At 39.7% G+C, this 12,574-nt stretch overlaps 1 protein-coding gene across 1 annotated transcript in view; it reads right to left on the reverse strand.

The window, feature by feature from the left end:
* Tapt1 (transmembrane anterior posterior transformation 1) overlaps positions 1–12,574 on the reverse strand; it is a 43,928-nt gene that overhangs the window by 17,394 nt on the left and 13,960 nt on the right. The window contains exon 3 of the mRNA XM_040747050.1: positions 3,871–3,989. Within this exon, the coding sequence (XP_040602984.1) occupies positions 3,871–3,989 (119 nt within the window). The remainder of the gene's footprint in view (positions 1–3,870; positions 3,990–12,574) is intronic.

Genomic DNA, 12,574 nt, shown 5'->3' on the forward strand with positions numbered 1-12,574 from the left:
ATAAACCCAGATATCTCATATAATGTATCATAACACAACTGTTTGTATGCCTTCAGTCATTGAAAACATCATCTTAATCTTCTCTTAAATGAAGCTATCTTACCCTATCTAAGAAAGAAAAAGAACCTACTTCTCATGACCCTAGATGTCTCTGTGTCTGTCTCTCTCATTATATACTGGGTAGCAGGGGTGCAGGGGTTAAAACTACTAATTCATCAGAAATAGAATCAACCAAGTCTTCCTAAGACCACTGAGAAGTGTTATAAACTTTCTACAGCAGTGCAGCATCCTTTACACCCCACTGTGGACTTATATCCCACAACATCCTCCAAAGAACACCGTTTTAGTTGGTTGAGAGGGTTGGCAAAATGATCTGCTGACTAGGCAGTCAAAATGAAGACTGAGTTACTGAAAAGACTACAAAAGCTTACTGGTTCTCACCCTTTGTTAAAAGGCAATGTCTCTGTTCACTCAATTGTTAGAAGTGGCAACAAAAACTCAAACTTCAAACCAAAGCCAAAAAACACATCAAGATAGCAAAAGATCTAGGAATAGCCTCAAAGCAGAAACTCTGGGTCAGGGGAATCATTCACTTTAAAAAGCCTTTCCCAGATGTTAACCATAGAGAATTTCAGGCAGAGGAGGTGGAAACTCACTACAGGCAATGATGACAAAAGACAACACGTCCTGCTACTGCTGATTCTCTGCCCTGCTATTCATGGTTACTGCTTCCATGTTGGGATTTAATTAACAAACACAGCCTGCTTCTATTTTCAAAAACAAAAACAAAAACAAAAAAAAAAACAAAGAGACTAGAAAGATACTTTTTTTTTTCACAAAATACTAAAGCAGAAGACATGAGAATGGTAACAGCTGGGGAGAAGCATTCAATCAACTTCTTTGCAGGTTTCAAGTCAGACTGAAGGAAAGAGCACTTTTTGTTTGCTGAAAAAGATGGAATATGAAACAGCTATAGGCAAAACAAATAAATAATCTTTAACAGAGATAGACAACATTGGAAGGGAAACTGCAAGACAGAAGAATTTGATTATTCCTAAATAATTCTGTAAAAATAAAATGTATTTGCGTATTCTAGATAATTGAAAGGTTGTAGGTATAATATTAACAGTAGTTTTGTTCAGAGTCACTTTTCACAGTATATTTTCAATTCCATGCTTTTAAAAAAATCAACAGAGAAATTATTTTCACTGTTCAGAGAAAATAAACTGTGGCCCACATTACTTTAAACACACACTGTTTAACTTAAGATACAGAATACTGAAGGTACTAAGATATTAAAAGCAATACTTCATATTTTCTGTTATCTTGCCTGCTCATATAGAGGTTTCCATGGTTGAAATTCTGCTACACAATTTTAAATTCATTCTTGTGTTTCATTTATCATATACATATGAGTGATAGTAGGAAATGTAGCTCTTCAGTTAACCTACACTGCAGACATATTAGAAGTTGCTTATAATAGGCTGCCCCCTACAGTCCTCTTAGGTATAAAACCATGGAAATAGAAAGCACTTTTCAAATGTGACTGAAGTTAACTTAGACTGAAAAATGCTTCAAACTAATTTTTTTAGAGCAATCATTGTTATGTGTTAAAAAGTTTACTCTATTTATAAAAAGGTTGACTATAGGAAGCACCAATCAGTTATGAGAAGCAAACCGGAATAATGATTTAAGAATTCCTATTTTCTGCAATACCTCTTAATATTCAGAATGGAAAGGCCATTCTGGATGCTACTTACATGTCCTACTCCCCCAATTTGCCAGAGAAACACAGAAATGACTTTGAACATAAAACAGTACTAGGTACCTGAAGAACGAGAAGTGTCTTCAAATAAGATGAATTTCACTCACAATAGACTCTTGAAAACACTGACATGCCACTGTCAGGCAGTGTATGTCACAAACAAACGGAGGAACCAATCCAGAAGGAACAGTCTAGGTTATAGACTTTTAATTCTTCACCTGAGGGTGTCTACAGCTGATCAGAGCAGGCCACAGGTAGACTATGAACCTGTTTAACCCTGCTGACCATGGAATAATTAACAAGCAATAACCTCGATCACAAAGTACCTTAGGTATTTTATGTCAAATTGTTGCATTGGATAATCTAATTTCACAGTATTCACCCTCTTTGTGCAATCACACGTGAAGATTTGCAATTGGCAGCATTTTATTGACTTTTTTTTTGGCTTGTGAAAAGGTAACTAAAATGCCATGATCTCCCCAAGCTCTCAATACAGAAAGCAGCACCTGAAGGTGAGGCTGTGGCAGTAAACAGTGCTGAAAAGGCCCGTAGATGCTGCTAATGAGAGCAAGCCTCCTTGAGAACTCTATCAGAGCAAAGGAAATACTCGACAGATCCTAAGCTGGTGCTTACACTACTAAAACAATCTCCCCATCTAGTTAACGTGTGACTAATAAAACACATGGCATAATTCCTATCATTCTGGAAGATGAGAAGGGTTATAGACACAAAATACTAACTTCTATAACACTGAAGTAGGCTGAACTCCTACAGTTGTTTTATTCTCTGCAATCTTGCTAAGAGTCCATTTTTATTCCTTTCACAACCTGATCATCATATTATTTCTATTGACATTGGAAGCATTTCTTACTTATCAAATGGATTAAGGCTCATTTGAAAGGACTGTATTTACTATTAAGTATAGGCTCATTTTCTACTTCAAAAGAAACTTCTTTGTGACGTTAGTCTTTTAAACAAAATTCACAATTTTGAATATGTACTAGTAATTTTTTAACCCAGTTTTGGTGGCTAAACTATAATTCGAAGTGTAATGTTTCATTAAACATTCACTATGATTAAATGAAATTTCACAAATTATTGTCCATTTCAGCATTTTAAAATCTCAAACTGAAAAAGAAAGTTTTTAAAAAAAATTACAAAAGGACACTTGTTAAAGTTGTAACTCAAACAACGATGCTAAAGCTAAACAGTAGTTTGTAAAGGGTGATTACAGAGTGGAGTTACGTTGACGTGACTGTTAAGAAGGTAAAACTCTAAAATCAAACTTCCTACTCACCTGAAAATCAAAAGTATATAAGCTTCGCATAGGCTTTACAGTCCACCTGTCTGTTTGGTGGAGTGAAAGAACCTGGTATTTATTCCTGGGTGCTGCAAGCAGGCATTGGGCTGGCATTATAGGATGCTGTAGTCAAGGCACTCTGCTGGTTGACATGCTTTTTTATTTCCCGGTTTCTGGGGACAGGTACTGAGCTCTCAATATCTTCTTTTGTCAGATGAGAAACAAGCTTAGGGGAGGCAGGCACTCACCATAGCCTACTAGCGATGCAAGTTGGTTGAGGCTGCCTTACCTTTCCTATCAGAATGATGCCTTTATGGCGTTCTCTACTGTCATCAGCCAGCAGTGTGTGACTATGGTTTCATAGGCCACAAAGCAATTCTCAAGTGTACTAGAGGAGGAAGCCTGCAGTAAGGGCTCCTTAGGGAATTCTGATATCCACCTCCCTAGCCTAGAATCTGGAACTTTCATAAATGCATCCCAGGAGGCCCCAAAATCCACACACAGGAAGGAGGAAGGTTCAGAGCATGGTCAGTCAGTCTCTACTTTCGGTCCTGTGTCTCTACTACTCGCCCACACTGCCCTCCACATCAGTGTCAGTTCACTGGCTAAAGCAACATTTTAGTTCAAAATCTCTCTGGAAAACAATGCAAATGTGTAATATTATATAATATAAACGGACCAGATAAGCAGTGTTTAAAGACCCGTGAATGAAACTACATGAATCATCTTTATTCTAAGAACCCTACAAGTTATAAAAGTAACAAAATTGTTTAGACACTAAAAATAGTCAAAGATCTAAACTTACCGTAGGCCATAGCAAGGCAGAGTGAAGAGCCTGAACAGTGCCAGGAAGACTCTTAAAGGAAGCAGGGTGAACACATACAGAAAGGCATCGAGGCACAGGAAAATTCCAAAAAACATGAGCTACAATGACAAAGGAGAGAGGGGGGAAAGAAATATTTTTTAAATAGTTGTAGATCCAAAATTCAAACATTCAGGATTTCTAAGTTTATGGGAAAATAATTTCTGAATACTTGGTTTAAGAACCAGCACAACAATAGGCTTTCATTAGTCTTCCCAGAGTTTTCCTTTACCATTCACAGAAGACTACTCAAAAGATGAGTTGCTTGGACTCATCTGATGGAACTTCAGGTACTTCTCAAAACATTAGGGAAATTAAGTAAGGTCTTTCCACCAAGCTTCCTACCTTTAACCTTACTCTTACATGTCCTGTTCATCAGAAGACTGGATAGAATGCAGTTTTACTTTGAACAGTTTTTGTAAACTACTTACCAAATTTAACATAGTCTTACATGCATGGACAGCTGCTATATTTGGAAGGCCTTATTCTGATTAACTGCAGAAGTAATTAATTTTGTAACCTCTCCCCTGTTTCTTATGAATTTATAATTTCTATTTTCAGTCATTAAATTTGGCAGGATACTTCCTAAGAGGGAGTGAGGCCTTTTCTTAGCTTGAAGTAATTGGACCTAGTTTATCAAATTCTGCTACTCAAACAGTGGTGGCTTTCTCTATGCCTGACATACAAGCATGGTTTGATGGCTAGCTCTCATCACACTGCTCTGCATAACTTCAGGCAATAAAGTGTCCTGCCTTCATGTATTATCTAAATTGTCCCTGTTATAAGCAGAAGTTTCTCACAAAACTCATGAGAAAGCTCTAATTTCCAGGACATGGGATCTTTAAAGAGGTAATTTAAGTGAAAAGGTCATTAGGATAGGTCCTGATCCAACATGACTGCTACCCTGGAGATGTCAGTTGTGAGCCTTAGCCTTTAGTGGCTGGACTGGTTCTCCAGGACAGATTTATAAGAGGGGATTGGGACACAGAAACACAGAGGAATGACCAGGTGAAGACCATTGGAGAAGGTAGCTTCCCACAAGCCAGGAGAAAGGCTTCAGGAGAAACCAACTCTGTTGACTCCTACATGTCAGGTTTCCCCCTTCTACATCCCTGTTGCTTGAACTGTCCAATGTGGAATGCTTTGTTGTGTTAATCGCAGCCAACAAATATAGATGGATTTAAACAAAAGTCTAATTTTTTATATTTGACAAAAATCTAAGAAATAAATATGTCAGATTTCTTAATCTGAATATATACCTTTCTTCAATAATCTACTGATGAACAACAATGAAAGTACAATGTTAATCTAAGTCATGTGGAAGTGTACAGTTTTAAGTCTTTCTGTCATGAAAGTCACCCAGATGCCACTGTTAATGTAAAGTGCTGGTTTTCAATCATGTTTTTGAGTTATGCAAAAGAGTACTAAAGACTGAGTAGTAGTCCTTATTTATAACTCTCTTGCCCTTTAGAAGTCTTTCCTGTCTGCAGATTCCAAGAAGAATCTTGGTCATATCTATAGAAGAACACAAAACAGCAAGAAGAGGAATGTTTGCTAGGATGAGCAAGGTATTCCTTCAGCCAACAGCCCTGAAACTGTGAATGTGCATAGATTACATGCTCAGCCCAGCAGGTACAAAAACATCAGGAAGCAGGATGTGGTTTCTGCCCTCGGGAAGTATTAACTATCAGTGAGGGTAGCAGTCATGTTGGTATAGGGCTAATAGCTGTCATGACAGACCTGGTGTGTAGGAGCAGGAAGAGTTCAATGGGCAAAACAACTTGGAGAGATTTAGGAAAAGTGCTTAAGTAACTTCTGAGGAGATGAGCATGTGCCACACACAGAACATGACTTGGGTAGAAGTATGGCCTGGCACAGGGGATAGGGAGAAAGCCTTCACGGTCCATGACAATAAAGATGGGAAGAATAAAACTCCTGCAGCTCAGCAGACTTTGTGTTAGTACCCTCCATGGTGCAAAGCAGTAGCAAAAGTCTAATAGCCTTCCTTTCACATTTCAAGTCTGTGCCTTAAACCTAGTGGGTGGGGGATATCCCTCTTTCACTGTTTAGGACCTATAACTGGACCACTGGAGCTGGCAAAGGATCTCACCACAGAGACAGAGGAGAGCAAGTGGCTGCAATTCAAAGTTATTTCAGCTAAGTGAGGATAAATAGTCACACACGTGAGAATACAAATGCAAAGGAAAAGCAGCAGAAAAGCCCCTCAGTTTGGAAATGTGGAAACAGGACAGTCCTTAACATTCTGGCATTACATTTTCTCCTAAAGAGCATTCTTCTAAATCCCTTTCAAATGTGAAAACTAGAGACATGAGTAGAGTGTATGCCTAGCCCTGTGCAGGATATAGTCTGTCCATCATTTACTTCATGTTACACGGTGACTCAGGATGCTGTGGTCTCCTGCCAACATCTGCAGTGTTCCAGGCAATTGGTAGGTGTAGGTGTTCAGCACTTAATGCTCCTATCAGCTCTTGAAGAAATGATCACCTCTGCTTGACCCATCAGGAAGCCATGAATGGGAAGTCTGAATGCTGGCCCAAGGATGTGTACCAGCAAGGAACTAGCAACTCTGTCTAGTCAGACCAAAGATTCTGTTCTCTTTTCCTCAAGCAACTCAAGCAGAGCACATCCACTCTTTTTTTACTACTCCTATGGGTTAGATTAGGTTTTCTTTTGGTTAATTTATCTCAACTGCTGCAAAAGACTCTTCAGACCATGAACAAGGACAGTGGAATCGACTTTCTCCACATTGTTTGGGCCAAAGGCAGCCAAGTCTTCCTAAAGTTCCCAATCCACAGATCCGATGCTATCAGCAGAAGGCAGGTCTCCTTAAAGCCTTTTGCCCTTAACAACTATGGAGGACCTAGTGGCTGTCCATGAGGCCAGCTAGCAAGTCTCTCTCATTCTCTAATCATTAACTCAGGTAAAACTTTATCCTTCTCAAGAATTCTGATGCTTTAGCCAACTGGTAGCTTTGCCAGCTTAAAGCAACAGGAAAAGCTACAACTGTCACAAAACAGATTTCAGGAATAGGTATTTTAAGGTTTATCTATATAAGATGGTAATGTAAGGTGCATGAATTAAAGTTATGAAGGTCTCAAGATCATAAAATGGCTTAAGTGATGACAAAGTGAGTTGAGACATTAAAAAGAATGAAATATGTTCTAGATTTCTCTCTTTAATTATGCTATTGTTCACAGTCTTAACATTAATCAATAAAGTTCTGATAAGCTACTAATCCAACTCTGACATAGTAGAAAACATCAAACTATACCATATATGATCATAACTGCAAGGTCAAGATTAAGGTACTTTTTATTATGGTAAAAAATGTCAATTTTAAAAATGCTAATGTTTCAGCCAAGTGGCTTCTAACATAAATATGCTGCTAATGTGTCTAATACTTACATTTTTCACAAACTCAAAGGATTCTTGTAAGTTCCAGGGAGCTGAATTGGACCTACCCAAACAGGTCAGATTCACTCCAGATATTATTAAACCTTTCCCTGGTCCCAGAGTCTCTTTCCTCATCTTGGGACCTCCTCAGGAACACCTCTATCATTTTACCATCCTTCCCTTAAGTACCAGAATCTAAGGAAAAAACCCTTTTTTTCTAAACTTAACCTTGTCCTCTACTCTGCTAACATTTTGCTAGGTCTAAGAGGCGTCAGAGTCAGAGTTCCATATAGCCTGGACTGTGATGGAACAACCAGCTACTCTAGGACGTGACAACACCCCAGTTTTCTGAGGTCCCCCAAAGATGCTCAACGCCCCACAGGTCTGCAGGAAGTAGTCTTGAAAACTTGAAGTCCTTATCCCCTAGCCTGTCATGCCTAACTCCTCACCTTTTTCATACGTAAAGGTGAGAATGAGAGGTTCAGACATCATACTGACCTGCCCCTGTTACTTGGCAGAATGCACTCAGGCAGTACTCTGGTCAGCCCAGGGTTCCATGAGTACTAGCCTGCATGCAGATTTAAAGGACCACTTTAAGAGACCGTCCCCCACCCACTTACACTCACTTACCCAATGCTCTCTTCTCTTCCCCTCCTCTTCTCTTCTCCTCTCTCCCCCTCCCACCCTGTAACAAACTCTATGGTTAACGTATCTCTTGTATCTCTCGTGTTCCATCTAGTTATAGTAATCGTAAACAAAAGAACAACAGGTATGACTTAAATTAATGATACCTTGTGCCCTCCAAATTTCAAAACAAATGCAATGCTGTGACCACCACAAAACCAACAGTGATTTTTGTTTGTTTGTTTTTCAAGTCAGTTTCCTCTGTATATTCCTGGCTGTCCTGGCATTTTCTTTATAGACCAGACTAGCCTAGAGCTCAGGGAAATCCACCTGCCTCTGCCTCCCGAGTGCTGGAATTAAAGGCATGCTCCACCACTGCCAAGTCTCCAGCAGTGGTTTGAATATGCCTTTAAGTCACACTCTGTCTAACTAGTGGATGGTCACAGGGTATACATCAAATTCTTGACCCTTGTCACTTTCTTCCCATTTTCCCTTCTTTAGCCCTGCTACTGCTGTCCTATTCCACCTTGCCTATCTTAAAGAATAGAACTCCTACTTTACCTATTTCTCACCTTTACACGGAAGGCCTTTACAACAAACATGTCATCTGTTTGCACTTGCATATAGGAAAAAAACCCCTAAAATTACAGCAGAAAAACAAACTCCAAAAGCAATATGTAAGGACAATACATCAAAAAGAAACCACCTACAAGAAGTTCTGGGCTTTTACCTCTTTGTATTCAGTTGCTCACGTTTTCTCAGGAAGAAAGAGACAAAAGGTGACACAGGTCTTAGGTAAACACCTTCCTTGGGTCAGGTCACTCCTTAGTTTATCCTTTTATCTTTCCTTAATCAAATACTGCAGACGCTGCCTAGGCAGAGATTTTGACAACTGAATAAAATACATGTCCATGGACAGGTACAGTGGTGCACACCTACATCCAGCACTCAGGAGAGTGGAGAAGGAGGTACAAGACCAGCCTGGGCTACATATTGAATTCTAAGCCAGCTTGCTATATACAAGATCATGTCTTAAAAATAAAATAGAACAAAACAAAGCAAAAGACAAAACTACCTCTACCCCTACCCCTAGCAAGCAAATAAAAAAGCAAAATCAAAACATGCTTATTGCTTTAAGGACAAAGGTGGGGCTGGAAAGATGGCTTAGCTGTGAAGAGCACCAGCTACTCTTCTGGGAGCAGGGTTCCATTCTTAGCATCCACATAAATGCTTACAACCATCAGTAATTCCAGTTCCAGGGTACCTGGCACCCTCTTTTGGTCTCCATGGGCTCCCGGCATGTAAGTAGTACACAGGCATACATCTAATCAAAGCATCCATACGTGTAAACTAAAACTTAAGTCAAAGTCTTTAAAGGAATTTAATGCTCATAGAAAAGGCTTCAAATTTTGGCTACAGTCCACAGCTAAGGATACACTTTACATTGTATTTAACTGTGTAGATCCATATATATCCTCAAAAAATGGGAGAGAAACCTTACAAAAAAAGTATCTGCTTTTGGAACACAAGCTGATGTTTTCTATTCCCCCTTTAAACCACAACACCTCTAATCCTTAGCACCAACTGAAACATGTTGTTAGTGAGTCCATGAACCACTAATCCATGATGGCTTACAGTGTAAAACTCAGCCTATGAAGGTAGACAAGTTAAAGTCTGGCTCCTTCTGGAGCAGACGCTGCAGGTGTGGAGACAGAGGTCTTTTGCTGAGGGCAGAGCTTGAGCACAGTGGGAAATTCTTCTTACAAAGGTGAACTACAAGTTACAGACGGCAGGTACTCCATTCTCAAATATCCTCTTCAATCTTATTCTTAGAGCACAGATTAACCAAATGTGCATAAAAAGGGTAACTTCAAAAACAATTGTGGGCTTAATTAATGAGGTAGCCTGTAATTCCTTGAGTGAAAACAGTCAAGGGACAGGAATGTTTGCAGGTCTGACTCTGGGAGATTCTGTCCCTCAAGCCTATTGAGGTCTCTAGAGATATAGCCCCTTCTTACAGCCACCTTCACGGGCAGGTTACAGAACCTAACTCTGCAGTGACACTAGGGATTTGAGCAGTAGGGACATGGCAACGACATTGGTCAGTATGCAGAAAACTGCACCATGTTCTATGCTCAACCTCACTGCTCAATTCTTAGTCTTCTATACTGAAAAAGATTCTCTGTAGGCTTTAAACCTGTGATATTCTGTGTTGAGGATATTACAGAGTGGTAATGTTTCTGTAACCTTGTTGGGCTACTAGTGAAAAGTTCTACAGTTGCTCTTAAGCATTTACATGGAACCTACTAAGTGCTCCTAGCCATCTGAAAAATATTTGTCTCAAAACACACAAAAACAGTTTCTACCCATGGGGGTTTTAGTTTTTTTAAAGTTGAAAACAAAAAATCTCCAGGGCCCCTGCCTTAATGTCTTTGAATTTGCAAAATAAATAAAACTATGGCAAAAAAAAAGGTTGCAGAATTGCAGAATGTATTTCTTCAGAGTTCATCTGAATTCTGAGCACTGTCTCCTCTACCGAGGCCAGCAAACATCTACTATGTCAAAGAGTTACAGCCTGGAGTGCTAGCTGGATAAATGTGGGTAGGGAGCCTAGAAGAGCTCCCTCTCTAGCCCCAAATGCCACTTTTTATAAAGATCTGCTCCTATACTTGGGGTAAAGAAAGAGGTCCTTGGGACAGGGGCTCCACAGGGTGCTAAAGACCTTGGAGCTGGAAGGAAATAGTGTAGTGAATGCAGGATGATGAGTGGGAAGCCAAGGAGGAGTCCTAAACAAGTTGGCTAAGTGTGTTCCCCAGGATACAGCAATGTTACAGTAAGAGAGGCCAGAAAACCAGAATCGTTATGCATAATGATTCTACAAATTAAGAACTAAAGTAACCATTATTTTAGAAACTGCAAAGAAGGATCAGGTTTGTGTGGTGTTTATGTTGGGAGTGGTGGGGTGCATTGAGGCATATGCACAAGACAGTTGAGAAAGCTTTCCACAAGCGACAACACAGAGACTAGATCTTGCCAAGCAGAGTCATGGGGAACAGAATTCCACATAGAAAAATGTGCTTTGTGCAATGTAGGGTATAGGCTATGGGTGCCGTTATATAAGAGGGATAATACCATCTTCAGTCAATAGCTAAGGAGCTCAACTTCTTATTCAGCAGTTCTCAACAAACCCACATGTAGAGATCTGACTTTGAAAGTATTGCTGCACATTCAAGGACATCTCCAGAGTAAATAATTTTTATATACCTGAACTCAAAAATCATGTCCCTAAGAAGTCTATACTCAGGTGGCCAACAAAAGGATTGCTGAGTCAGGTTCTTCTGTGATGGGTGAGTTTATATACACATCTGTAATCACAGAAAGCAAAGGAATCTCAATCAATAGATCACCATCATCATAATCTACATCTGGTGCACACTTACCAGTAGACATATTTCATGAGAGGTAAATAAACTGAAGAATTTAATTTGTAGAAAGATTATGTACAATGAATGACCCTACTATTTCCTGGTTCTCTTATTTGATGGTATGTCCTGTGCACTCTACTTATGCTAACTAGAAGATTCTTTACAATACACAAGGCAGAATTACTACTTGCTACTCTTGATGGGACAGACAGGGCAGGGAGTGTCCTGCTGAGAGGCTAGCCAGATGCGGACAGTGAGAGTGCCCTTAAGCTGTAACAGGATGAAAGTTACTGAAATACTTGAGGCCTTCACAGCTCCTGCAGATGAATTCAAGATGACAATACATCTTCTAGGCTCAGATCTACTTTACAGGAAGAGATCAGCCTCGTTAGGCTGACGTTAAGTAGTCAAAACAGCCTGGGTAGGGGATCAAACTGTTGTCATGTAAGATGTCCGAAGCCAACAAGACAAACAGTCCCTAAGTTGTAAGTTTACAAAAGCCATCTTTTAATTTGCTTGATAGTCTTATGTGCCCAGCAGCTAACAGCAACTTTACAATGTGAGGTAGCCAAGAATTCACTGGCTGCTGTCCCATCATATCAAGCCTTATTTCTGGAGGGGGTTGCTGGTGTTGTCACCATTGCCTTGGGCCTGCCCCTGCCTGGAGAGAAGGGGCAGAAGGCCTGTCAAAATGCTGCAATGGTCTTCCACTTCCCAGTAACTCTGTAAACCGGGACAGGCAAGGTATGTCCCAGACAAAGTAAGGCTGCATCCCAAGATGAATTTAGATAAATACATTCTCATGGAATTGGAAACCAAGAGGATAACCAAGAAGTCACTGACACAAACACGGGTCTGAGTAAGCAGTATATCAGTTTCACATGAAAATCGAGAGCTGCTTCACTGAAATAAAGTGAACTGATAGCTACTACTACATTTTCTTCACATATGTGGTGAAACAAAACCAGCTTTATACATCAAATTAAGTTCATTACTATGAATAGAACTTCTGAATTATTCTGTTTAAATGTTAACCTTGCTTACTCTCAAAAAGGGGCAAGAATTAAGTTCTCCATTAGATATTGAAATCTTCCCTTTCTTGGAATTTTTCTGTTACCATCTATTTTCTCTGTGCCTCAGAAGCAAATCATTAAAGGGTTTGTGGTAGTTAGAATGAGAATGAC

The sequence above is a fragment of the Mesocricetus auratus genome, unplaced genomic scaffold (assembly GCF_017639785.1).
Source record: "Mesocricetus auratus isolate SY011 unplaced genomic scaffold, BCM_Maur_2.0 Super-Scaffold_100006, whole genome shotgun sequence".
Lineage (NCBI taxonomy): Eukaryota > Metazoa > Chordata > Mammalia > Rodentia > Cricetidae > Mesocricetus > Mesocricetus auratus.